Source organism: Nothobranchius furzeri, chromosome 11, assembly GCF_043380555.1.
Source record: "Nothobranchius furzeri strain GRZ-AD chromosome 11, NfurGRZ-RIMD1, whole genome shotgun sequence".
Taxonomy (NCBI): Eukaryota; Metazoa; Chordata; class Actinopteri; order Cyprinodontiformes; family Nothobranchiidae; genus Nothobranchius; species Nothobranchius furzeri.
In genome coordinates, this window is record NC_091751.1 from 66,970,661 (window position 1) to 66,995,656 (window position 24,996).

A 24,996-nucleotide genomic window follows, 5' to 3' on the forward strand; every position below is an offset into this window, starting at 1 on the left:
TGCAAAACAGTAATGTAGTCTGTTCATTATGTAAGTGAAATAACGTTCACAACAGGATTAAAGAGGGTTGCTTTAAAATGTTTCTTTGAGATCATCTTGCTCAGGTTGAGAAGCTGCTCTCAGAGTCACACAGTTTGGTTAAGATGCATCTTTAAAAAAAAGAAAATCTGTGTTTTCAAACGGCTCGGTTAAACCTGGGTTTAGGTCACATTTCAAAAGAAGAATTAAAACGGTAAGATTTTGAGACACATCATTTAAAAACTGATTTGAATTGAATTGCCAAACCATTACATTTATCTTTCTCTCTCTTCTGCAACATCTGGATTTCTATCTTGATGTGCCCATGGCAGCTTTTAACAATGCATACAACATGCATAAAAGTGTTACTTTGCTTCTGTGAATGTGCCCCAGAGCAGCTGTGGCTACATTGTAGCTCATCACCACCAATGTGTGAATGTTTGTGTGAATGAGTGAATGATACACTGTAGTGTAAAGCACTTTGGAGCCCTCTGACACTGAAAGGCGCTATATAAGTGCGGGTCATTTACTTTTATAAATTTAATGTTTTCTTTTCATTAACTTTTTTAAAATAAAATATATATATATATTTCTGAATATGAATAGAGTACAAACAAGTTTTTTTGTTTGTTTTGTACACACACTAGAAGAGTTTGCTTTATTTAATTTAAAATTTACAGTGAGTAATTGTATTTAATTAATTAAAAATACAATTAGAGTATACAAAAAAATATTCACACGATGAATGATAAAGTGAAATTCTCCAGGAAATGTGCATGTATATTTAGTATTTGGCTTAGAAAAAATTGTACCTACTTTGAAATACAATGTCAATTTTAAAATACATATCTTCTAAACTAACAATTAAAAAAACAAACTGATGTTTTTGTGTAAAATCATTTAAAAGAAATGTTCAGTATTCGAATCAATGATGATAAGTATTTTGCCATATGTTTGCAGCAAAAACGAAGCTCTTTTTTAATTTAATTGTATTTTATTTTATTTTATTTTTAATTAATTAATTTATTTATTTTTTATTTTTGTCGTTTGCGGCTCTAATCAAACGCTAGCAAAATGTTAGTTTGACTGTCGGCGCGTGTTTATTTGAAATGCTTTAATAAAGTTGGAAATTTGAAACAAACTGTTATGTGATGACGTGTATCCGGGTGTTCCTAGCGCAATGGCGGCTCATCCGAGCGAACTGGAGATTGCAAAGAAGAATTTAACGGACGCAGTCGGCGATAACGTGAAACAGTAAGAAAAACGAGCTTTGAACGAGTTTTATTTTGCGTAGGGATGATGCATTTTAATGTGTCGGTCCAAAAAAGCCTAACGTTTACCCTTATTCGTTTAAGCAGTGTGCCAACTAGCGCCTAGCTAGCTGTTGCTGAACTTTTCGCTGTGCAGATTACCGTAGTTTATGTTTTATTGGTGCTGTCCGTGCTGTGTGGCACGATTAAAACGCGAGCTATATTACTCGCCCTACATATCATTGTCTCTTTACTTTTAAAATGTGTTTTGGCTTGTTAAACAAGTAAATATCAATCCCGAGTTTAAGCTTACGAGGACAGGGATGCGCTGATATGTGCAGCTATCTGTTTATACTTAGTTACTGGGCAAACCTGAAGCTGTGGTTCAAACAAAAGATCAGCAAGGAGGAGTTTGACATCGAGGCTCGTCGTCTGCTGCCACAGGAGAATGGTTGGTATGCAGATAAAGCTGATCTTTACCAATGTTACAGGAAAATGCGTGTCTATTTTCTAATATCCTCTTTTTTCTTTTTTGCAGTACACGTTCATAATGATTTCCTCTTGGCCATTCTCACACGGTGCCAGATCATTGTTTCCACACCAGGTAAAGAGTTTTTGTGTTGGCCACAATAAACCGTTTTGCCTCAATGTTATTGTAATATTATTGTGGGTCCGCTATGGACAGAAGTCTTGTCCTTGTCAGAACCTCCCAATAACCACCAGACACTAGTGCACAATAGCGGTTCTTTATTTAAAGACACACAATTATCACGCTGCAACAAGCACCAATAAAAACTGCCCCTCCCCGCTAAAACACCCCCATATAAAATAAGCAGCACACTTATCTAGTCAGTCCGTTGCGACCCTCTCCCGGGGTCAAAGCTGCAGCGCCGTCCAACGCCCTGGGATCTAACGTCATTGGCGGCGGTTGAATCCTCCGGCCTGGTGATCGCCGGACGGTAAAACGTCTGGGGAGTTGTCGCTGCTGGCTGTGGCGCCCTCTATGTCCCGGCCCTGGCTAACTACAGGAGGCGGCTGGCCTCCCTTCCTCTCACCGAAACGCCTCTCCTCTCGCTGGCTATCTTCGCCGCCGGCAGCCCTAAACAGCTGCGATCGACACCCCACCCCCTGTCACCAGAGCTCCGCGTCCGCTCAGGCAGTCCGACTGTTCTCCCAACCACGAGCCTTCCCCTCTCCGGTCTCTTTATCTCTTCCCGTGTCCTCATCCAGGGGTGGACATTAACTTCAAAACCAACCGGCCAGCCGGGCCGGTAACGCTGAATATTTACCGGCCCCGCCAAGAATCTACCAGCCCCGCTGGTCAGCTGCCAAAACGAGTCAAAATAACAACTGAACCGTTTTAAATGTAATAAACCTTTATTTTGTACACATTCACAAACATAATAACGTATTCAAGTTTGAATTTGTTTGTTCCCTCAACAAAACACGATTTTGTCGTCGCATACTTCCGGCATACAACGCAGTACATCACCAACTCCGTTTTGCTGTACTCGAGCCATTGGCTGTGTTCGAGATGAGCCAGTTCTGCGCAGATTAGACCAGCGGTGATCGGCGAGCAGCGCATGCCGGTTAGATTTGTGTCCGAATTGACGCTGACTTGCTCTGACGTCATGCATACATAGGCAACGATAACCTTGTGAGATCAAGGCGGCCGCAGATTTTGGAGCAAGGTGCTGCAGTTGCTCTCCACCGGCTGCAAAACCTAGATGACGGGAAACGCCTGGCTCTCACCTGATCTAAGATCTGATTGGTTCATATTTTGATCCAAACATCTGGTGGTAGAACATGAAATGCTAGTTGGTCACATGTATTCTGTCAGTCATGTTATGTTGATGATGACAACTATATAGGCCATAAAGAGAAATGTGATTTTTTTTCTATTGTCACGTTTCCTATGAGCACACTGAAGCTACAGCTGATAACCTTTACTCATTATTACAGTCAGGTCTCCAAATACAATATATGACATCCACAAGCACGTGAGGATGTGTTTCAGCTGCTAACAGGCACCAGAATTAAAATTGAACAAGTGTGAACGCTAACGCGATATCTTCATCCACCGTCACCCCCGAGCTCGCGCTCTCTCTCTCTCTCTCTCTCTCTCTCTCTCTCTCTCTCTCTCTCTCTCTCTCTCTCTCTCTCTCTCTCTCTCCCACTCTCTCTCTCTCTCTCTTTCTCTCACTCTCTCACACACACACAGGAAATGAGCTGAGAAAAGGCAGAGGAAATGGAGGAAAAACTACAGCTGAGCCGAGGCGCGCCTCGACTGGGGCGCGCCTGATCCGAACTGAGCAGCGGCCGAATTTTGTGAGCGATTCGCTTCTCGGCGCTTCCGCGGCCGGTGTGTCCCCGGCGTTAAACGCCGGCTTTCAGCCACTCCCCCTGCTGCTTCCGTCTGCTCTCGTCTGTTTTCCAGGCGAGGCGCTGCTCAACTCAAAAACGGCCATTCTCTGCGCCTCCCGTCTTCTTTAAACCGCCAAGAATCATTCCACCTACGCACACGCTTCTCTGCTTCATACCGTTTAGAACTGTCTCGCTTCTCCTCAACAGTTTTAAAGCGTTTTGCCAAAGATTTCCTCAAGAAATCCCATCGCTGTGGTGGCGCGATCTTCCTGCGTGCTTGTGTGTTTCTAGCGTGGTTCCACTTCGTCTTTAATAGTGAACTTATAGTTCACGTGACTATAACTAGAATCGTGCAGTACGTGCACGAATCGTACAAGTGCAGTACGTGGCTAAAGGCCTCTCCGCAGGTTCACGCGCGCAAAACGAAAACGGCGGCTTCCTACAGGGCGGGGCCATGATGTAGGTGAAAGCCGGTGTGTAAATGACAAATAAGGCTTGGGTGCCACCCGGGCGGTAAGTCGTCAAGTATTTACCGCCCGACGAGAAAATTTAGCGCCATTGGCGCCCGGGCGCTTTAAAGGTCCACCCCTGTCATCAGTGCGATAATACATCACACCTGGCCCTCGAAGGTTAACTCTGCCCTCTTCACACCACATTATCATTCACCTGCAAGACTAACTTTAAGTTTAAGCATGCATAGTTATATTAAAGTTTATTGAACATATATAGTTTATTAAAATTTTACTCAAACTTGACCTTTTCTTGAAATATGTAAGTAAGTAATGTTTATTTATATAGCTTCTTTCTCAGAAAGAATCACTAGATGCCTCACAACAGCAAAGTAATAAAGCAGCAATCATAACGATGCCATAGAGAGTGGCATATTTTTCTGCCCTTGTCATTTTGAATTAAATCTGGACACATTTCCACCTTTGTTGTTTTTCCTATTTACGATGCTGTTGAAAATATTCATGTCTTTTAGGGATGTAGAAAAAAAAGATCAGTATGGCAATAGGGGTGGGCGATATAGCCTAAAATCTATATTGCGATATAATTTGAAAAATGTGCGGTAACGGTATATATTGCGATATATGACTTTCTTTTGTATATATGTCAAAAACGACTGTTTCTAAACATACTCGCGTCGTAGTTGCATAGTGTGTTATTCCTTGGAGTTCTTGCTTTACTTGCTAGTCGACTTTCTCGTACAGTTTTGGCATCTCTGTTTGGCTGAAGTGTTTGCGGCTCGGTACCTCGTAACGTGGATCGAGTGTCTTAATCGTGTCCCGAAAGCCGCTTTTCTCCACTTTAAGAAACGGCACCATGTCCTTTAGGGCTGGGGGTAAACGATTATTTTTAAAACTATTATTCTGACGATTATTTTATCGAATAGTCGACTATTCTAATGACTATTTAGAAAATTAATCTAATGATTATTTTTCTATTGCACAATTAACAAAAACCAGAAAATCTCAAATAAATTCCTCAAAAAAAAAATTGATAAATTCTTACTGTAAGAGAATAAACTCTACAGGCCTTCCATTTTGTATAACACTGCTTTTATTGTGTTGGTTATGTTCTGGTGATGTGTAGAACTTGGGAGTGCAGGCTGCTGCCTGAGAGGTGGTAGAAGATGGAGTGTCTCCATGCTGCTTTGTTTTGGTCACTTATGTGCGTGAGGCGAGTGGTGTTACGGGTTAAACCAAACTCAGGTGATATTTTAAACTAAACCGAAAACCCACAACACTCTAAATGTAATAAAAGGGAGATCTACACCACAAAAAAGATGAACTCTAAACCAAAACGTAACAGCTTATCCCAACGCAAGAAGCTGTTAGCGAAGATGCTAACAGTAGCTTTACCAACATTAAGTTCAAGTTACCAAGTTTAAATAAACCAAAATCACCCAGCAGCAAACAGACCAGCACGGAGGAGAGACTGCTACCACCAAAACAGCTCTCCTCATGTCTGAAAGAAGCTCCTTAATGAAGGGAGAAGCGCTCCCGGTGATTTTCTACATCTGCGATAGACACGAAGCAGCGCATCTGACCCCGGAAGTTGTTGTCCGTTGCCGGGAGACGAAGGGGCAAAACAGGAAAATAATCTAGTAGTGGACGGACGTTGTTCCGGGTCTTCGGTATTTGGCGGAGATGTTAGTGAAGGCGGAGAAGAGGGCGAACTAGAGGAAGAACAGGCAGATTCCTCCTTTTTTTTTTTTTTTTTTTTTTTTTTTTTTTTTTTTTTTATTGAACTTTTTCATTTACAAACAACATGGCATAGATTCCTTTGTTTTACATTACCTGGGATCAGGTGCAAAAAAGGATAACAAAAGAGATTTTGCGTAGAGAGCAAGAATATTTGTGAAGGAAACAATCTAACAAAAGATAAATAAATAAATTAAACAAACAAAAACAAAAAAAAAAAAAAAAGAGACAGAGCTAGGGCTTTGTTTTCAAATCATACTTTTCAAAAAGATTAAGGAGTTTCATTGCATGTTTACTTTTCATAAATTTAAGGGCTTTGGAGAAAGAAAGACACTCGTTATGAAATGCATAGAATCTAGGTTTCACCTTTCCATATCTACATTTGTGAATATAAAATTTAGCAACAATGATTGTTATTTACCAGAAAGTCCCACTCAGTATTATCTAATATGGCTCCATAAATGACATCGTTCTCCGACAAGGGTTCAATACGCATCTTTGTGTATAGCCAGTCATGTATATCAGTCCAGAGAGCTTCAGAGTAGATGCATTGAAAAAATAAATGAACAGAGGTTTCTATATCATCACAAAATACACACTTATTTGTTTCAAAACCACATCTCTGTCGTAAGAATTCCCCAGATGGGTATACGTCATTTAAAACTCTATAATGGATTTCTTTGGCTTTTGGAGTTATAGGAAATTTGAGGTATTTAGAGCGTAATGAGTATATAATATCTATGGAGAAAATTTGTTTAATGGAATTTCTGAAAGGCAGTGAAGGGTGTGAAATATCATCAAGCATTTTTCTAATTGTTTTATTAGGAGTTTTAACGCTCTTGAAGTCGAAGTTCCCAGCTACTAGATGAGGAAGAGCAGGGGAGACTGAATGAGAGTTCGAAACAATTTCTTGAATTAGATTTAATGTAGGAATAGGGATGGCTCTTATTATGGAAGCGAATGAATTCTGATCAACTGTGATATTATATTTATGACAGAAATTTTCATGGGTCATCACACGCCCATCATTATCAGTTAAATGAATGAGGGACCAAATGCCTTTGTCCATCCAGTCCTTCTTATATAATGATTTGTTTTTAATTGTAATATATCTATTGTTCCAAATTGGCGTGTTGTGTGGAGTGAAATTATGGTTGTATAAAAGCTTCCAATATAAAAGGACTTGTTGGTGGAACTGGGATAATTTAATCGGAAGTTTCTTAATATTGAAATCGCATTTTAACAAAAGGTCAATGCCTCCAAACCTTTTGAAGATTTCCCTGGGTATATGATACCAGAAGCTTTTATTGTTAAAGAAGGATTTTAACCAGTTAATTTTCAGTGTTCCATCCATGATCTCAAAGTCTATAGCTTGTAGTCCACCATCTTTATATTCTTTGGTCATTTCTGCTCTCTTAATGTAATGCATTTTTTTCCTCCATATATAATCAAAGTTGATTTGGTTGATCTTTTTAATGGCTCTGTTAGGAATGGTCAGTGAATATGCGGGGTAGATACATCTAGGTATGCTCTCCATTTTAGTAAGAAAGACACGCCCAAGTAAACTGATGTCTCTCAACAACCAGGAGTTTAGTTTAGTTTGACACTCTGCTATTGTTTTCCATATATTCAAGTTTTCCCTTTCAGTTGGGTCTTTGGATATATGTATTCCTAAGTATTTTACCGTTGACCTAATAGGAATGTTATATGCTTCTGTTAAATCACTTTGATGAATTGGCATTAACTCACATTTTTTTAAGTTAAGACTAAGTCCGGAGGCCTGGGAAAATACCTTAAGAACTTCTATTATCTTAGGAGTCTCTGTAAGATGTTTCATAAAAATAGTTGTGTCGTCTGCAAGTTGGCTAATGATTACAGGTAATCCCATAACATTTAAGGGAGCAATATCTGAATTTTTAATAAAGATAGAAAGCATTTCTGTAGCAATTATAAAGAGAAAGGGAGAGATAGGACACCCTTGTTTAACCCCTCTTTTAATATCAAATCGTGGTGACGTTCCATTTGGTAATGAAATAGAGCTAGTTGCATTATCATACAGAGATTCAATGGTAGCACAGAATTTGTTTCTAAAGCCTAACTGTTTTAAACATTGAAAGATAAAGGGGTGTTCAATAGAATCAAAGGCTTTATAAAAATCAAGAAATAAGATAAAACCGTCATCATCAATTAAGTGACTATAGTCTAGGAGATCCATCACCAAACGAATGTTATTGTGAATAGATCTACCTTTCATAAAGCCAGATTGGGAATCACTTATAATTGAGTTTAATTTGCTTTTTAATCTATTGGCATAGGCTAAGGTTACAATTTTATAATCAGTATTCAATAATGTTATGGGTCTAAGGTTATCTATAATTTTAGAGTCTTTACCGGGTTTTGGTATCAGAGTAATTAGGCCTTGTTTCATAGTGGGAGGAAAATATAAAGTATCAGTTGCTTCATTTAACATAAGAATAAATGGATTTTTTAACAGATCCCAAAAGTGTCGATAGAAATTAGACGTTAGGCCGTCACAACCGGGGGATTTATTTATGGCTAAGTTTTTAACTGCGTTGTCTAGTTCAAGCATAGTAATATCAGCATCGCATAACTCTGCAAAATCATCATCTATACTCGGGATAAATTTCTTAATGTGATCGAAGAAAAAGTTTGAATCAGTCTCAGAGAAGGCCGCTGAGTATAATTTGCTGTAGAAAGAGGTCAATTCTTTTGCAATTAAAGTTGGATCTGTACATATTTGATTTTGAATTAATAATGTTTTAATTGAATTTCTTTCTTGCCTTCTTCTTTCTAGTTGACAAAAATAAGCTGTGCTTTTTTCACCATCTTCAATCCATTTAGCTCTGGATCTTATGTAGGCTCCTTCTGCTTTTTTTAGATACATTTCATCAAGCTTACCTTGTAGAGTTAATAATTTTTGTTTGTCACTTTCATTTGGTGATGCCTTATTACAATGCGTATTAATTTCTTTAATTAGATTAAGTTCTGCTAGTTTATTGTTTTTGTGAAATGATTTCCCAAAATGGATGGAGAATTCTCGAAATTTGAATTTTAGAAACTCCCACTTTGACACATAAGACCCTATAGTGTTATCAGCCATCACTTCAGTGATTAGAGATTTAATACCATCACAGTATTCATGAGAAGTTAGTAATGCAGAATTGAATTTCCAGTAGCCTTTATTTCTGAGTCCACCGCCAGGAGGCGCAAATTTCAACTTTATAACTGAGTGATCAGACAGAGGAGCTGCTGACATGCAGCAGTCTGAGACATGAGATGTAACTGAAGCAGAAATTAACCAGAAGTCAATCCTAGATTTTAGGTTATTATTTGGTTTGAACCAGGAGTATTGTTTAAAATTAGGATTTGCCAGGCGCCAGGGATCTACTAAGCTGTGATTGCCACAGAAATTAGATAAGGTGGAATTATGAGAACTATGTTGACACCTAGAAGGGTATCTATCCAAATGCTCATCATAAACCATGTTAAAATCACCTCCAACAATAATACTTGCACTTGGGTAGGTTAGTTTTAGATTAGTGATATTGTTAGAAAGTTCTGTAAGCAAGAGTTTATTTTGATTTGGGTTGTTAAAACCATAAATATTAGCCACAATACAATACTGGTCATCACTATTTAAAACACAGATTAGCCAGTGACCATTGCTGCTAGATTTAGAAGCTACTAATTTCCAAGGAGAATTACAAAATAGAATGGCCACTCCTGCTGATTTGGTGGAGCCGTGGTCAAAAAGAATTTTATCCCCCCATTGATTAATCCAGAATTTTTCGTCCTCCTGTTGTGAGTGTGTTTCTTGTAATAAAATAATGTTAGCTTTCTCTCCCTTACAAAACAAAAAAATAGATTTTCTCTTATTAATGTTTCTTAAGCCCCTAGCATTCAAAGAGATGCAAAACAGATTAACATTCATTATTAAACTAACTAAACTAACTAGCAACTGCTAGAGAACAATAACTTCAACCGACTTTTGGAAAAGTCTGCGAAAAAAAAAAGGACATAAGGCTCAAAAAGGCACAAAAGGATATGTTAATGTCCCTTCAATATTTTGAATTATTGGACCATCCGGACCGTATTTAAGTCTTCCTGTTCTTCAGACCGTGATTTTGTGACCATCGATGTAACCGTCTCCTCCTCTGTAGTACGCTCGTTTTCCAGCCGCCCGTGCTTGTTGAATTTTAGGCCACAGCGCCATTCGAGCCTCCCTGTCAGCTTTGCAGAGGTCTTCAATGAATCCGATCCCCAGTTCTTTGCAAATGGAGGAATCCTTGGTCATCTTCCACAGCGCGTCACGGTGTAATCTTTGTGTGAACTGGACGAGGACATGCCTGGTTCTTTTCTCCTCTCTTTTCCCCAGCCGATGAGCAGAATCCACGATATGGTTGATGTTCGGAGCCCATTCAGGTGAGATTTTTTTCAGCAAGTTTGCTATCATATCTCGCGTGTCTTCTCCTTCACGTTCCTTTAATCCTTTGACTCTGAGGTTCCATCGGCGTTTGTACCTCTCTAACTCCAGGACACTTTCCATTAGCATGGTGTTATATTTTTTATTGACTGATACCTCTCGCTCCATGGTTTGTAGCCGCGTTTTACAGTCTTTGATCTCCGCTGCGTTGAACTCCACTGCTTTAGCCATGCTAGCTAGCATATTGGAGTTGTGACTAATTTGCGTGCCGAGGCCCTCCACTTTATCTGTGAGCTTTTTTATCGCTTCAAGGATGGCCTTCGTACCTTCATCTGTAGTCTGGTCCTTCATTTTGGAGGTTGTTTTGTTCTTTGCCGGAGAGAAAGGGTCTTTCCTTTTGAGGCTCTCAGCCGAAGTTTCCATCTTTGCTGCGTAGTTGTGGTGGGTAGCGGCCGTGTCACGTTTTGAAGACGGTTCCATGGCTTAACTCTTTCTTAAAAGTGAATTTCACAATGATATAAAGCTTGAAATATCTGGTGAATATAGCTGGATGGTCAGGTTGTTGAATAACTGGGACAAATAGATTGCGTTCAGAATTTGTGATGCACCCGCTCCGCCATTTTGCCGGAAGTCAGATTCCTCCTCTATTTACAAACTCCTGGGGATGCAACAAGTGGGCGCGGTGCGTCGACTTCCGGATCTGACGTCGACAAATTTTTAGAATCGAGCCGTCAACGTCATCGAGGCTTCGCTACAGCCCTAATGTCCTTACACAGGTACGTGGTAATGGCATTTGTAATATCAATCCACCGTTGATTATTTCTCTCATACTGAGTGCCTTTAGCAAATGCTTGTAAAATATCCGTCTGCTGGTGTTTTAGACCACCTTTTTGCTTACCGCTCGACTGACTGGGCGTTTGTTGAGGACGCGGTTTTTGGCTTTCTTCGTATTCCACAACGTGCTTCGTCTTGAGGTGGTAAAACAAATTAGATGTATTCCCTAATTCTTTCTTCCTGCATACTTTGCAGATTATATTGTTCTGCTCCACATCCGACTCCTTAAAGCCAAACCAAGTCCAAATGACCGATGTTGCACCGGTCTTCTTTACGAGAACCTCCTCCTCCTCCACCACAGGCTCCATGCTTTCAGCCTCAAGGCCTCAACAGACGCTGCTTGATGACGTCATCAACATGCGCTACCGTGATAGGCCGATATAGTCAAAATCTCTACCGTTGGTGAAATTAATATCATTTCTACCGTATACAGTTTATACCGCCCACCCCTATACGGCAATATATTGTGATATTTTTCTGCAATTTTATATCAATATTTAAATGCAGTTTATCGAATTTTTGGAAAAATTTACATGCAAACATTTGTGTATTTTCTTTTGGTGCAATTCAAATGGTGACTGCTAGATGGCAGCAGTGTGCAATGGGTTTGGTTTCCACCACCGAAATGTAAATCCCTCTATTATGTTACATATCAGTTTGGACTGTTTATTGAATTTTCTTACAATCATTTTGGTCTAAAACATTGCTAATATGGTCTGGCTGAATGTATCGCAATATATCGTATCGTCTCCCCTGTATCCTGATACGTATCGTATCGCATCGCCAGAATTTCACCAATACACATCCCTAATGTATTAGTGATAACCATAGCTCTGTTTGTGTCCCATTCTGTGTTTTGCTATCTGACCTCTAGAGGGTGCCGGGCCGTTACAGTGGTCGGGGAGTTGTGCGTCAAAGCCTGGCAAGCCAAAAGTGAGAAAAAAGTGTTCCTCTAGACAAAAGTTTGATGTAAGTATATTTTCTCATTGCAAAAGCAGTTTTTCCAAAAGGTGCTATCAGCGATTTATATCAGACAATTCGTGCTAATATGGATGGTATAATGAAATGTTCTGCATAGTTATCCTGGTGTTTTATTGGTTCCTCAGCATCGCTTCCAGCCTCAGAACCCTCTTAGTGCCGCTCAGCCATTCAGCCCTAGAGAGGCAGGAGGTGAGGAAGAGGAACTGCGCCTCAGTGCCCAAACGCTGCTGCTGCCGACGCGGGGCCAGCTGGAAGCCCGTATGATGGTCACTGCCTTTGAGCTGGGCCTGGATAATGTCACTGAAGAGTCCATCAGCACTATGGTCTATGCTGTGGAGGTGTGTGTTTAACCACGCCAAAGTCTCTGCGTAATAATTAGGGATGGGTACCGAACTCGGTACTTTTTAAGGTACCGACCGAATTCCATAGTACCGACCGAGCACCGATTCACGTCATTTGAAACGGTGCCTCGTTTCGGTACCCGTCCTTCACAACGAGAACCTGCCTAGACAGCTGCGCATGCGCAAGAGCGTTACGTCGTCGGTCGCTGCGAGCCAGTTGTAAACAGAGCAGCATGGTAGAAAGAACGCACGCTAAAGCTTGGGTCCACTTCACTAAATGTGATGGGTAACTGGGTGATGATGAAACCAGCGACAACGATCTAAGTGTGACATCCTCATCTTAATCTGCTCCGGTAGGTAAATAAAATGTTTAAGATAATGTTAGCTTGATTTGTTAGTTTCCGTTCCGCTAATGGTGCGTTCGCTTTCTCCTCGGAACTCCGAGTTTCCGACTAGAAGAACATGAACGCGCTCTAAAGTTTGGCGTCACTTTACTAAATGCGACGGGTGACTGGGTGAAGATGAAACCAGTGACAACGATCTAAGTGTGAGGCATCATCGTTTTAATCTTCTCCAGCAGTTAAATAAACTGTTTAAGATAACGTTAGCTTGATATGTTAGCTTCCATTGCCACCAATGTTATCAGCTAATGGTGCGTTCGCTTTCTCCTTGGAAATTCTAACTTCCCAGTAGGAAAAATCAAAAGAAAAAGGACGGCAAAAGGAATGAAGATACACAGTAAATTTAGTTCACAGTAAAGATGTTTGCTTCAGTTTAATTATCAGCTTATAAAACTACAAGAACGATGTTAAAATACAAACAGTTGAATGTTATTTATTGTGATATTTATCAAATATGGTTATATATTGAGAAAAATATATATTTAATTATAAAAATTTTTTAAATATATATACACTCAAAAGTATCAAAAATTGGTACCGTTAAGTACCGGTATCGATTCCTAGGTACCGGGAATTAGTACCGGATCGATTCAAATGTCAAAGGTACCCCTCCCTATAATTAATCACTGTATACATTTAGCTATCCTCTGAGTTATGTGCTGTGGTTGAGCAGAACCACCGATCTTCTTTAGTGACAATTTTGTTTTAATAAATGAGAATTAGAATGTTACTGTGATGTGAGCAGAAACGTATCTGTATTTCAGCACCATCTGAAAGATGTTCTGACTGCCGTGATCACCCGGAGGAAGGCCTATCGATTACGAGATGCTCAGTTCCCGTACGCATTCGGCAGCGATGTCACACCTCAGCCTTATCTGAAGAACAGCCTCACTGCCTTCCACGGGATCAGTGAATGGTAGGGAATGAAACAAGTGGTGCTCGCTGCAGAACCACAAAGGTGGAGCTGCACCAGAGTCAGCCCCGCCCATTCCATCAGAGTCAGTCCATTTCCTTCCAGTTGTCAGACATGATAGCATTCTGGAACCAAAGAGGGTGTTATAGCTAATATCATCTAAAATGCAAGATTGAGGACGGAGTTGAGAAGTTAATTGAACCGTTTTTGTAAAGGTTCCATATAATTAAAAATCTAACTTTTAGAACTTTTTACCATGTTATATTGTCATTTCCTCATAAGAAACACGCCAAAGCCATTTTTGGCCTCATTCATGCATTTTCCTCCCATCTCAGCTTCAATTTGGTCTCCTCCCCCGAAGCGGGTCTGGTCTTGGTTCTCAAATCTGGATATTCTGTGAATTTTCTGACAAATAATTCCTGAAATGACTTCTACTGAGACACCGCTGGAAAAACCGTACATCCCATCTACAAAGACACACTGGATGGCACAATTACATGTAACGCCACCAGCTTTTTATCAGATGTGGTGGTGAAGTGGTTATGGAGTCAGGTTGGAATGTAATTTTGCGCCGGTTCGCCTCCCGGTAGCGGCAGCATGAAGGTAGTTTAAAACCCTTTTTCTTCTTTTCTAGCTACACTTGCCAGTACTATGTTTACAACCATTTATTGGTATACCGTTTAAAATATAATGACTAATGTGTTTGTTTTATTTATTTATTCGTTTATTTAGCCAGTGTGAGTCCATCTGTGAGCAGAGTTTCAACTGTAGCGTTATGGATTTATGCTCTTTTATGAAAGAGAAACCATGCTACGTATTAGTTCGGAATATTAATTTTAATAAATCAATAACCAAATTTTATATTGTTCAGAAGACTCAAAGGTTGTTTTCATCCATAAACTGCCGATAATATCTGAGTGTCTGTGTTTCAGTTCAATGAGGAAACAAGTTTGAAGGATTAAAAGTTTTAATTCTTCAAATTAAACTAATGATTTTGAAAATTGACAAACAGGAAATAACAATCACATTGGCAACTTTGTGGGACAATCTTTTAACAGTTTATATGCTGTTCTTGCTCAAATAGACCTTCTGTTGAATTTATGAAGATTGAGAATGTTGTGACATGAATGCGTGTGTGAGTCTGATTTTGCTTCAAGAAGAAACAGGTGTCTGAGTGAAGTGATGGTTTGGATAAACTTAGGTCTTATCATAGAACTGCATCAAACGCTAAAACCGTGCTCTGTCTCACCGAACTCTTGTGGACCCTCTTTCGGATCCGGGCCGTGGAGGATGTTGTGGTTCATCCAGATGACACCGGCGGCTGACAGGAGACGTAGGTGTCGAACGGAACCGGTCCAGAGTTGCCCTCGGTACACGTGGATGGTAGAGCGTTTTATCGATGCGCTTTCTTAAGTTAATTCACTCAGAAATCAAAAGACTCGGTAATGAGTCTTCGTTAGAAGTCGCGATTCAGCTATTCTGCCTGGCTTGGCAGAAACAGCGTGAAAGGGGGGAATAACGAGCCAACAGGCTCTGCCCCCCCTTTGGTTTTCAGGTCTGTTCTCTCTCGTTGTCCAACACGAACTGAATCATAAGACTGAAAACTTACCAAAAACCTTTCTCTTCTCAAAGCAAACGTGCGTCATCAAATGTGTCTGGAGTTTACTGTGAGCAGGTGTGTGTGGATGTGTGTGAATGTTTGTGCTTGAGTGTGTGTGAAGGTCAGTAACAAACATTCTCAACATTATTTAAGAATGGATTCATTAAACCATTATAATTACCCCAAAGCTAAATAGTCATTCATTTGATTAATCACATTTATAATGAGCAAAATGATAATGGTTACTTTAACATTAAAATCAAGAAAAAGAAGTTTAAACTTTATGTTTTGACTTGGTCTGGGTACAACTCATGTAAACACATCTTCTGGTAGACTGCAGGTGGCAGATGTTATGGTTTCCTCCCAGACTCGCCGGCGTTCAGGACTTAATCTGTGGGTGAAAGTTCTCAGCGACCCAGCTTTGACACAGCTGAGTCCAACACCACCATTGTGACAGAAAACCCATATTTCCTCACGTTACATTCCCCCCTTTTGTGACGACATGGAGGTCAAGCAGAGGCCACCTGACGTCACAACCACAATAACGTGATGTACTCGTGAAGGTAGACATCCCAGATGAAGGCAGGAACGATGAAGCGTCACCACAGGTCTCGTGTAGAAGGGAGTCTATCCTGATCAGATGATTAAGGCCAAAACTGTTGCAATCATTGTAAAGTAATCCACTTAGGGAATCTTGAAAGCAGAGCTATTTCAATAGCAGTTAATTTTCATCAGCAATAATGCAAAGGTATTCAAAGGATAAGCAGCTCGTGTGTCACACGGAGCTGGGCAGGTGATGTGTTCCCCAGGCGTAGTCCAGGCGAAGTCCGGCGCAGATCTCGACCCATCCCGAACCACGACCGAAGCCCCATGCGACAGGAAACCAGTTGAAGGATGGTGAAGACGACCCCTCTGATGGGATGTAGTCCATACGAGCTCGGAGAAGGAGACAAAGTGAGACAGCTCACACGATAGATAGCATTTGATGCAAAACAAAGAAATCAATCAAAACCTATCTATGGGTGCCTCTGGGAAAATGTGGGTGCCTTTTGTGAATTATCTAAAGAAGAAATGTACTGCACCCTGTTCTACGTGTCATGTAAAAACGTGATGCAGGGAAAACACAAATAAAAGAAAGTAAATCCTAACTGATATGTGAGACTCAGCAGGCTGCACTAATTAAAGGCATATATATAAAAGAAATAATCATGAAAATGAAGGGCAAATTGGCTTGTGGCCCTTTAAGGGAAATAGTAACAAAATAAAATTAAATTTATAATCAAATATAATCATGCTACACAAAGCACTAATAAAAAGATAGAGATGTAAATCAGTTCTAAAAATGTAAATCAGTAGGTTAGTAATCCCTAAAGATGTGAGTTAGTAACAGGACCCTGGCTGGAGGCAGGTAACCTGAAAAAAAAAACCCAAAGGATATCACATTTGTTAAAAATTCATCCCACAAACGAGAGAATTTGTAACGGTCCACCAGTCAGTGGAAAAGAATCCGGTCAGAATAGAGTTTTGAATCTGGTATTGCGGACCCACAGAGACACGAGTTTGGACGTATCTGTGGGAGCAGGCTCATAAGCGATTTGGTTAACAAACCGTTTGTATCTTGTGTTACGGACCCACAGGGAAACTTGTTTGAATTTACCTGAGGGTCCCGTTTGGAACTGGAGCGAAGCTGATGGTTTAGCTGTTAGATCAGAACCTGATTTTACCTGCTCAAAGTTGTGTTGCAGCTTTACGGAGGCGACTTTGTTGTGATCAGAAATAGTAGTGAACTGGAAATGCGAAAATGATGCTCGCAAAGCAGGAGGAGGCTCCCCACCCCCCTTTTGTTTCTCAAACTTATGCCGTGTCTGTGAGACAGGAGAAGCATAACAAAGAACAGTTCTTAAGCTCTTAAAAGCCCTAATACCAAGAAGATGCACATTGTCACCTGAATCGTGCTGAAAGAGTAGGTGTTCAGATGTCCAAAGACCTGGAGGTGCTGGACTTGGAGGTTCTGAAAAGGAGTGATCCAAGGATGGTTGTGTCACGGGTGTCAAAGCAAACCTAGCTATGTTTAGAATCAGATACAGACATGATGCTAGCTGTAGGAACATGGTCTGTCCTAAAAACTGAAGCCAAGAATACTTTATTCCCAAGAATGATGGAGGTTCCCACACTGAATCAGAAAAACCCGGTTTAACCAGAGTATTTACAGACTGACTAGAACTCTGCCCCGTAGAAGGTGCAGCACCTAACTCCGGGTCGGAGGTCAATGTTGTCAGCTGAATTGGTGGAAGGTCAGTGTCGATTTCTGCAATGACCCGCCCGCTCGGAGGAGGCGTTCCCCCGAACCGGTTAAAGTCCGCAACGGAAAACTCAGAGCCACTCAGCACCCCCCCTTTGTCAGGAGGGGCCCCGAGCATAGCATCACTGCACGCACCTACACCTCCCGGGCCGGGTTGCCTTCCCGAGCCCGTGAGAGAGGTGTGCGCAGCAACCACCGAGCCACCTTTAATATCGCCACTGACCACAGGACTGCTGGAAACCGCAGGGTTTTCTGCGTCGTCGTGGTCACCTGTAAGAGAAATCACAGGAAAGAGAGCACAGAGGCCCGAGACTAAGTCACACCCCTGTGAAAGGAGAAAAGAATTGGCCACCGTATTAGCAGAGGTCACAAACTGAAAAGTGACAAGGTCATTCACATAAAGGTCAAGATGTCCGGGCACAAACCCCTTAAATGGCATGGTAGCTCCGTCCGGAGACCACAAGTGTTTCACGGCGGCTGACGTTTCCATCACGCCCCGATAAAGAAGCTGGTTTGTGCATGAGGCGGACTGACGAGTAAAACAGACCTCTGACTGAAGCGGTGGGTCACAGCCTGAAGATTTCACACCCATGCTGGAGAGATGTTCAGCCTTTAACATGGATGACAGAGGAGAAGCATTAGGAACCAAAGGGTTAATCACAACTTGTTTGTCAGAGAGGTTAACCATAGGCTCAAGAGATTTATTCAGCTTAAAAGTAGCAGAGAAAGTGTTGTTCATGCGTCCAGCACCACCTTTGTGATAGAAACCCATATTTCCTCATGTTACACAACTAAAACGCTGTTTAGGAACGACCAAATTCAAAGAACTTTTAGAGACATAAATATTTTGCAGAAAATCAACATTACAACTAAAATATAAACAAATTAAATGTTTCAGCTGGCTAAATAGATTGCTGCCGACCCCACCGAGAGTCGAACCAGCTTCAGCTGAGGGAAAAGCAAAACTTAAGTCAGACGATCTTGCCACTGGACCACCAGGACCCACACAATAGATGCTGTTGTAGGCCACGTTTGTTGGAGCGGCTGTGGGCAGATATTTGCTAAAAGAAACCTTTTCATTTCTGGATATATTCAGGCTTTGGCATGTAGCAAGTTATATTTATCTTGTTTAATTGGAGCATAGAACATAGCATCAACATTTGTAAACCAGTAACAGCCGTAATTCATGTGGGTCAGGTTAGTTTACGATAAAGTAAACAAAAAAAACAGAAGTCAGTGGGCTAGGCTGAGTTTGCGTGAATGGGCGGGGCTGACTCTGGTGCAGCTCTGCCTGTGTAGTTCTGCAGCGAGCACCTCTCTAATAAAAGGCAGGCCACACGCTCACACACACACGCATGCACGCACACACACACCCAGACAGAGCTGTCACATGTTGGTGCCATGTGAACTCTGCTGCTCTTATGTGTTTTTTTCTTCTCAAGCCCTCCTCCCAGTGCTTCTCTGCCTGCATGCCCACCACCACAGGTGTCACCAGATGAGGCTGAACAAAAAGCTGTTCACCTGCTGGCTTGTTCCTCCGACTCACTTCCTGTGCCGCTCCCTCCAATCAGCATGTTTGACCTCCTGGAATCATTAAAGGTGAGATGACCAATCAGGGTTAGGAAGTGAATGAAAACAACAGGGGATCCGGACTGAACAGACCAGCGTGTTACGTTAGAAATGTGTAGATATGACGAAATAACATTGATGTTTACTACATTAATAACATGTTTTATACTTACAAATTATTTGTTTTGTAAGAAAAACATTTTAGACTCTCATGGCCATCCTGGTCTGAGACTAAGATGTAACCATGGCAACATTTATCTGAACTATCGACCATAATAGAGGGATTTACATTCCAATGGTAAAAACCAAACCCATTGCACACAGCTGCCAACTAGCGGTCAGCATTTGAATTGCACCAAAAGAAAAGAAAATACACAAATGTTTGCATGTAAATTCTTCCAAAAATTAGATACACGGCTTTTGAATGTTGATGTAATATTGCAGGAAAAAATATCACGGTATATTGCCATATCGATATTTTCTTACATCCCCACTCCAAATTTATATATTTTCAATAACTATTAAAAACATTTTCCAATTAAAAAACCCTGCTAAAATCCAGATGTTATACAGGAAAACGCTCGTGGACTGCAGGTTCTTCTGCATAACAAAACCAATTATTCTCCGTGAAAAATAAAGACTCCTGAATCTGTCACTTTAACAAAAGTCTGAGTATAAAATACTTCAGACACTGGAAATACAGCAGGGTATCCGCGGGTCCTTAAAAAGTCTTAAATTTGCTTTTCCAAATTTAAGGCCTTAAAAATCCTTAAAAATGACAAATACCATACCATACCATCTTTATTTATAAAGCACATTTAAAAACGGCATGGCAGCCGACCAAAGTGCTGTACAGAATAAAAAGTAAAAACACAATATAAAACAATACACGGTCAACAATAAAATGCACAACAAGGCAGATAATTAAAGTCAATAAAAAGACACAATAAAATAATAAAAGTCAGGGATTTTAAAATGCCTGGTCGTAAAAGTGAGCCTTCAGCAGCGATTTGAACCGGAGGAGGGATGGTGCCAGCCTCACGGAAAGAGGAAGTGCATTCCATAGTGTCGGAGCAGCATAGACAAAAGCACACTGCCCCCGCGTTTTGTATTTCATTAATGGAACACGAAGCAGCAGGCAATCAGCAGACCTCAACGCCCGGTTTGGCACATATCTAGTGACAAGATCTGACAGGTAATCAGGTGCTAGACCGTTCAGGGCCTTAAAAACAAAAATCAGGACCTTAAATTTGACCCTAAAGTTTACGGGTAGCCAGTGGAGCTGCGCCAGTACAGGTGTGATATGTTCTCTCCTAGGAGTGTTTGTTAAAAACCTGGCTGCCGCGTTTTGTACGACCTGAAGCCTGTTAAGAGCGGAGGCAGGTAAACCAATTAAAATGGAATTTGCATAATCCAGTCGAGAGATGATAAAAGCATGGATTACGGATTCCAGGTGTGCTCGTTTCAGGATCGGTTTTAAGCGGACTAGTCTGCGCAGCTGATAAAAACACGATCTGACCACTGCATTAATCTGAGGGCCCATGGAAAACTGTGTATCAAATTTCACCCCAAGGTTGGTAACACACTGCTTGAGGTCAAAAGGGAGAGTGGCCAAATCAGAAGATACTTGAGTTGTTTGGTTAGGGGTCATCAGGAGTGCCTCAGACTTAAAATCATTTAGCTTAAGGAAATTATTAGCAAGCTAAACCCTCACTTCAGCCAAACATTGGTCCAGAAGAGAGATGGAGTCTGGTTTTTTCAAAGCCAGGTAGATCTGGCAATCATCTGCATAAATATGATAGCCCAGGCCATATTTCCTCAGGATGAAACCCAGGGGAAGGATGTAAATTGAAAATAGGAGAGGCCCAAGCACAGATCCCTGCGGGACTCCCCATGGAAGTGGGAGGAATGCAGAGGAACAATTACCCAACTGGACCTTGAAAACTCTGTTTGACAGATATGAGCAGAACCACTGAAGTGAGGTACCCCTTAGCCCTACCCATGACTCAAGTCTATCCAGCAAAATATCGTGGTCAACGGAATCAAATGCTGCAGAGAGATCTAATAGTAGGAGCAAAACAGGCGACCCAGAGTCAGAAGCCACCAGGATGTCATTGGTCACGCGAAGAAGGGCTGATTCGGTACTGTGAAGTGGCCTAAACCCAGACTGGAACACGTCATCCAGAGAAAAGCTATTCATGTGTGCTGTAATCTGTGAATAGACAATCTTTTCAAGGACCTTAGACAAAAACGGTAATTTGGAGATTGGCCGAAAGTTTGCAAGGTTTGAGCCATCTAAACCAGGTTTTTTTAAAATTGGTTGCACAACCGCCTTTTTAAAAGAAGTAGGAAACACCCCAGTAGCCAAGCTAGAGTTAAAAATGTCTAGAATTGTGGGGCCCAAAATAGGGATGATCTCACCCACCATCTTCGGAGGGAGAGGGTCCTCGGGAGAAATAATCCTTAAATACAGTTTCCAAAGGTCTTAAATTACCAAAGACCCAATAAACAAGATTCTTTTATTTCTAAAAAAATTCGTGAATTTCTAGTTAGTGTTCAGCATTTTTTGTGTATGATGTTGGCGTAAGCGGAACCGTACACATTCAGTGAAAGGGGACTATCTTTAGAAGAGCACATTAGCTGGTTAAGCTAGTGGGAGCTAGTGCAAGTTTAATGGTAACTGGATGGCTAATCCCACGTTCGCGACGTTCCAGGCAATAGCTAGAAATCATAGCTTAAATATAATTTCAAAAAACAGCTTAAATTTGGTCAAAGTGGCCTTAAAAAGGTCTTAAATTTGGCTCCCTTAAACCTGCAGATACCCTGAAATAAAGCCAGACAACAGAAACTCATGGGTTCAGTTCCAGACGCAGGAGGCAGAAATTTACTTTCAGTCTTAATGAAGAAGCTTGTCACATTTTTAAATGTAAGTTTTTTCTATCACATTTATTATTGTACAAAGAAGTTATCGTTTTGTTCCCAGTGTTGGCAGAAGACGAGCTCATGAAGACAGACAGAGCCTTGTTTTTACTTCGATGAGCCCGAGCAGGCTCAAAACCCGTCTGTTAATGATCAGCTCTAAACACGTCAAGCTGAATCTCCCTGAGAAAACGGCACGACTTCCTAGGAAGTTACACAGAGACCAACCTTTGTTTTAGTCTTGGATGCACTAAAATGTTTATTCAAGCATGCATACGTCTCAATTCACCGAAATAAAGAAGCGGAGGAGAGAGAGCTACACCTAACCCCTAAAGCTGGGCGGACACTGTGTGACTTTTTCACTCGTAGCACTCGGCTTCAGCTCAAACTGTACGACTTCCTCACAGGGCAGATCTCACGAGTCATGTGCTCACACTAGAGCCCTGCACTGAAGCCCTAGGCCCTCGGGTCGGCCCAGCCCGACGGCCCGAGGGCCTAGGGCTTCGGGCCAACGACTGTGTATTTAGCTCGGACACGGGCCGGGTGCCTTTATTTTTAATCGAATTCATAAAAAATAAAAACTGAAACACTTGAACGCAGCAGCACCTGCCTGCTTCTCACGCACCGTTAGCTCAGTGAAGGTGTGTGTGGTTTATAAATGCGCCTATATAAACGAATTCTCAAACTGCTGATTGAAACATGTGCCCCTATTCTAATATGCCATTTTATGTCCACTTTGATGTCAGAAACCATTCGTTTATTCTCATGAAAACGGCAGCATTCTGTTTTTCTGTGAATAAATTTGCTCTGCAGTTAAAAAAATACAGCATTCATTGCTGGGTTTTTCTAACTGGAGAGCGCATTTTCAGAGCGGCAGATTAAATTTACAAACGCTTTATTAACTGGGGGCGTTTATTTAATCTGCCGCTCTGAAAATGCGCTCTGCAGTTAGAACGTGAGAATGCTGCTTTTTTTTCTAATTGCACAAGAGCGTGTTTTCAGAGCAGATTAGATTTACAAACGCATCCAATTAATATGGTGTCCATAAATTTCATCTGCCGCTCGAAAAATATGCTCTGTTAGGGGAAAAAAAGCGCATGAATGCTTTTTTTCTTTCTTTTCTTTATTATTTATTTATTTATTTATTTATTTTTACTGCAGAACGCTTCTCACAGATGATTAGACGGCTGAGCATTCTATCACGCTAAAACATTATGAAAGATTAAAAAAAAGTGGGGCTCGGGTCGGGCCAGAGAATCCTGAAAACCTTTTCGGACCGGGTCGGGCTGGGGCTCCACCCTCTCGGGCCGGACACGGGCTCAGATTTTAGGCCCGTGCAGGGCTCTAGCTCACACTGTACGTCTGGTAGCAACACGTCAGACCTAAAAACATGCTAAAAATAGCCGTTTTTACTCAACACGTCAGACTTTTTTGACTTGCCTGTTGTCCTTCGGGAGTGCTGCAGGAGGACACACAGGGATTTATGGGGGTTGGATGAGGAAAACGAAATAAAGAAAGTAAATCTGTGTTTTGTGATCAGTTTAATTTGACATGAACACGACAAACACGCTTTTTGACAATCTTTGTGAGTAAAAAACGTGTAGAAATAAAAACAAACAACGTGTTATTAGGGAAATAGCGGGTGAGCGGCGTTGATGCAGGATTGCGCATGCGCCGTGAGCGGTTCTGATACATTTTGGGTCGCAGCTGCTCGCAGCGCCGCTTCAACAGTGCGATACCCTCACGAGGGACGAGCAAAATATCAAACACGCCAGAAGTCCGTGTTAGCTCACGATTGCTGATCGGTAGCTGGTCACGTGGTGTTAATCGCCTCTCGTAACCCCCTGTACACTACACCACGCTCAGCGCTAAACTCACCCCGATCTCGTGGATTCTCGCACGACTGGAAAATCGGCTCAAAAAAGTGAAAAAGTCGCACAGCGTACGCCCGGCTTAAGTCTCTTCCTCGCCACATGGTGCACCTTTCCTTCGGTCTTCTTGCTCAGATGAAGATGTGTTTTTGTGTTCCTCAAACGGCGCAGGTGCAAGGCTTCTGCAACTTAGAGGTCCACTTTTCATTAATAATTAATAAAATAGGTTTCTGAATGTAAGTCTGTATCAGATAAAGATTGAGGTGTTACGTGTAACTGACTCTGCTGTATCTACATGTGTAAAGCAAGAAAAGATAGACTTAGGGTGGTGGATGTATACCTGCCCCCATCCAGGACCAGACCCACCTGTCTGATGTCCTTTAATCACCTCAAGACGTGGAACTTCAGTCAGTGGTGTACAGTGTGGTTGGACTTTTTATTCAGAGGATTCATCACGTGTAAAAACAAGGGAACATTTTATAATCTAACCATCAAGATTCAGCTAAAAGCTCAGAAAACTACAGAGTACATTAGTCTTTCCTGCTGGAGCAGATGTTGTTCACAAGTAATCAAAGCATGTCACTTTTTTTCTCCTGTAGGTTCACCGGGGCGTCATGCCCTCTCACACCATGTACGCCCTGAACATGGAGCGCATCCTGGCTCGCCTGTGGCACCCCAGCCACGAAGAGCTGGAGCAGGACCACGTGCACCGGCAGCGGCTGGCTGTTAAGGAGGGCACGCTGGTCAACTGAGACGCACTCTGCTCTTACTCAGGACTTGAAGAAGGAACCACATCCCAGGGAACCAGACTGGTGCCCAGCCGAGATGGGGTGGAGGATGCTGCGTTTGAAAAAGCAGACAGGGCAACAAAAAAAGACACCGGGAGGCTGTTAAGTTTTCTACTCATGAGTGGTTTTCCAGCTGTAATGGTGTTTTGTTTCTTATAAGAGAATTGACTTTAGTTGAAAGGTTTCTGAGTTTACGG

At 41.5% G+C, this 24,996-nt stretch overlaps 1 protein-coding gene across 3 annotated transcripts; it reads left to right on the plus strand.

Annotated features, from left to right (window-relative positions):
• Nucleotides 1–1,154: 1,154 nt before the first annotated feature.
• Nucleotides 1,155–24,996, plus strand: tada1 (transcriptional adaptor 1). 3 transcript variants are annotated; one of them, XM_054743721.2, is made up of 8 exons: nt 1,155–1,272; nt 1,628–1,719; nt 1,807–1,872; nt 11,989–12,083; nt 12,221–12,433; nt 13,602–13,753; nt 19,095–19,251; nt 24,611–24,996. In XM_054743721.2, the coding sequence occupies exons 1-8, from the start codon at nt 1,199–1,201 to the stop codon at nt 24,761–24,763; spliced, it is 1,002 nt and encodes a 333-aa protein (XP_054599696.1). In that variant the 5' UTR covers nt 1,155–1,198; the 3' UTR covers nt 24,764–24,996. The 3 variants fall into 3 exon arrangements, with proteins under 3 accessions (XP_054599696.1, XP_054599776.1, XP_054599716.1); XM_054743801.2 differs by having other exon boundaries at nt 19,138–19,251; nt 24,611–24,845; XM_054743741.2 differs by lacking the exon at nt 1,155–1,272 and having other exon boundaries at nt 1,628–1,723.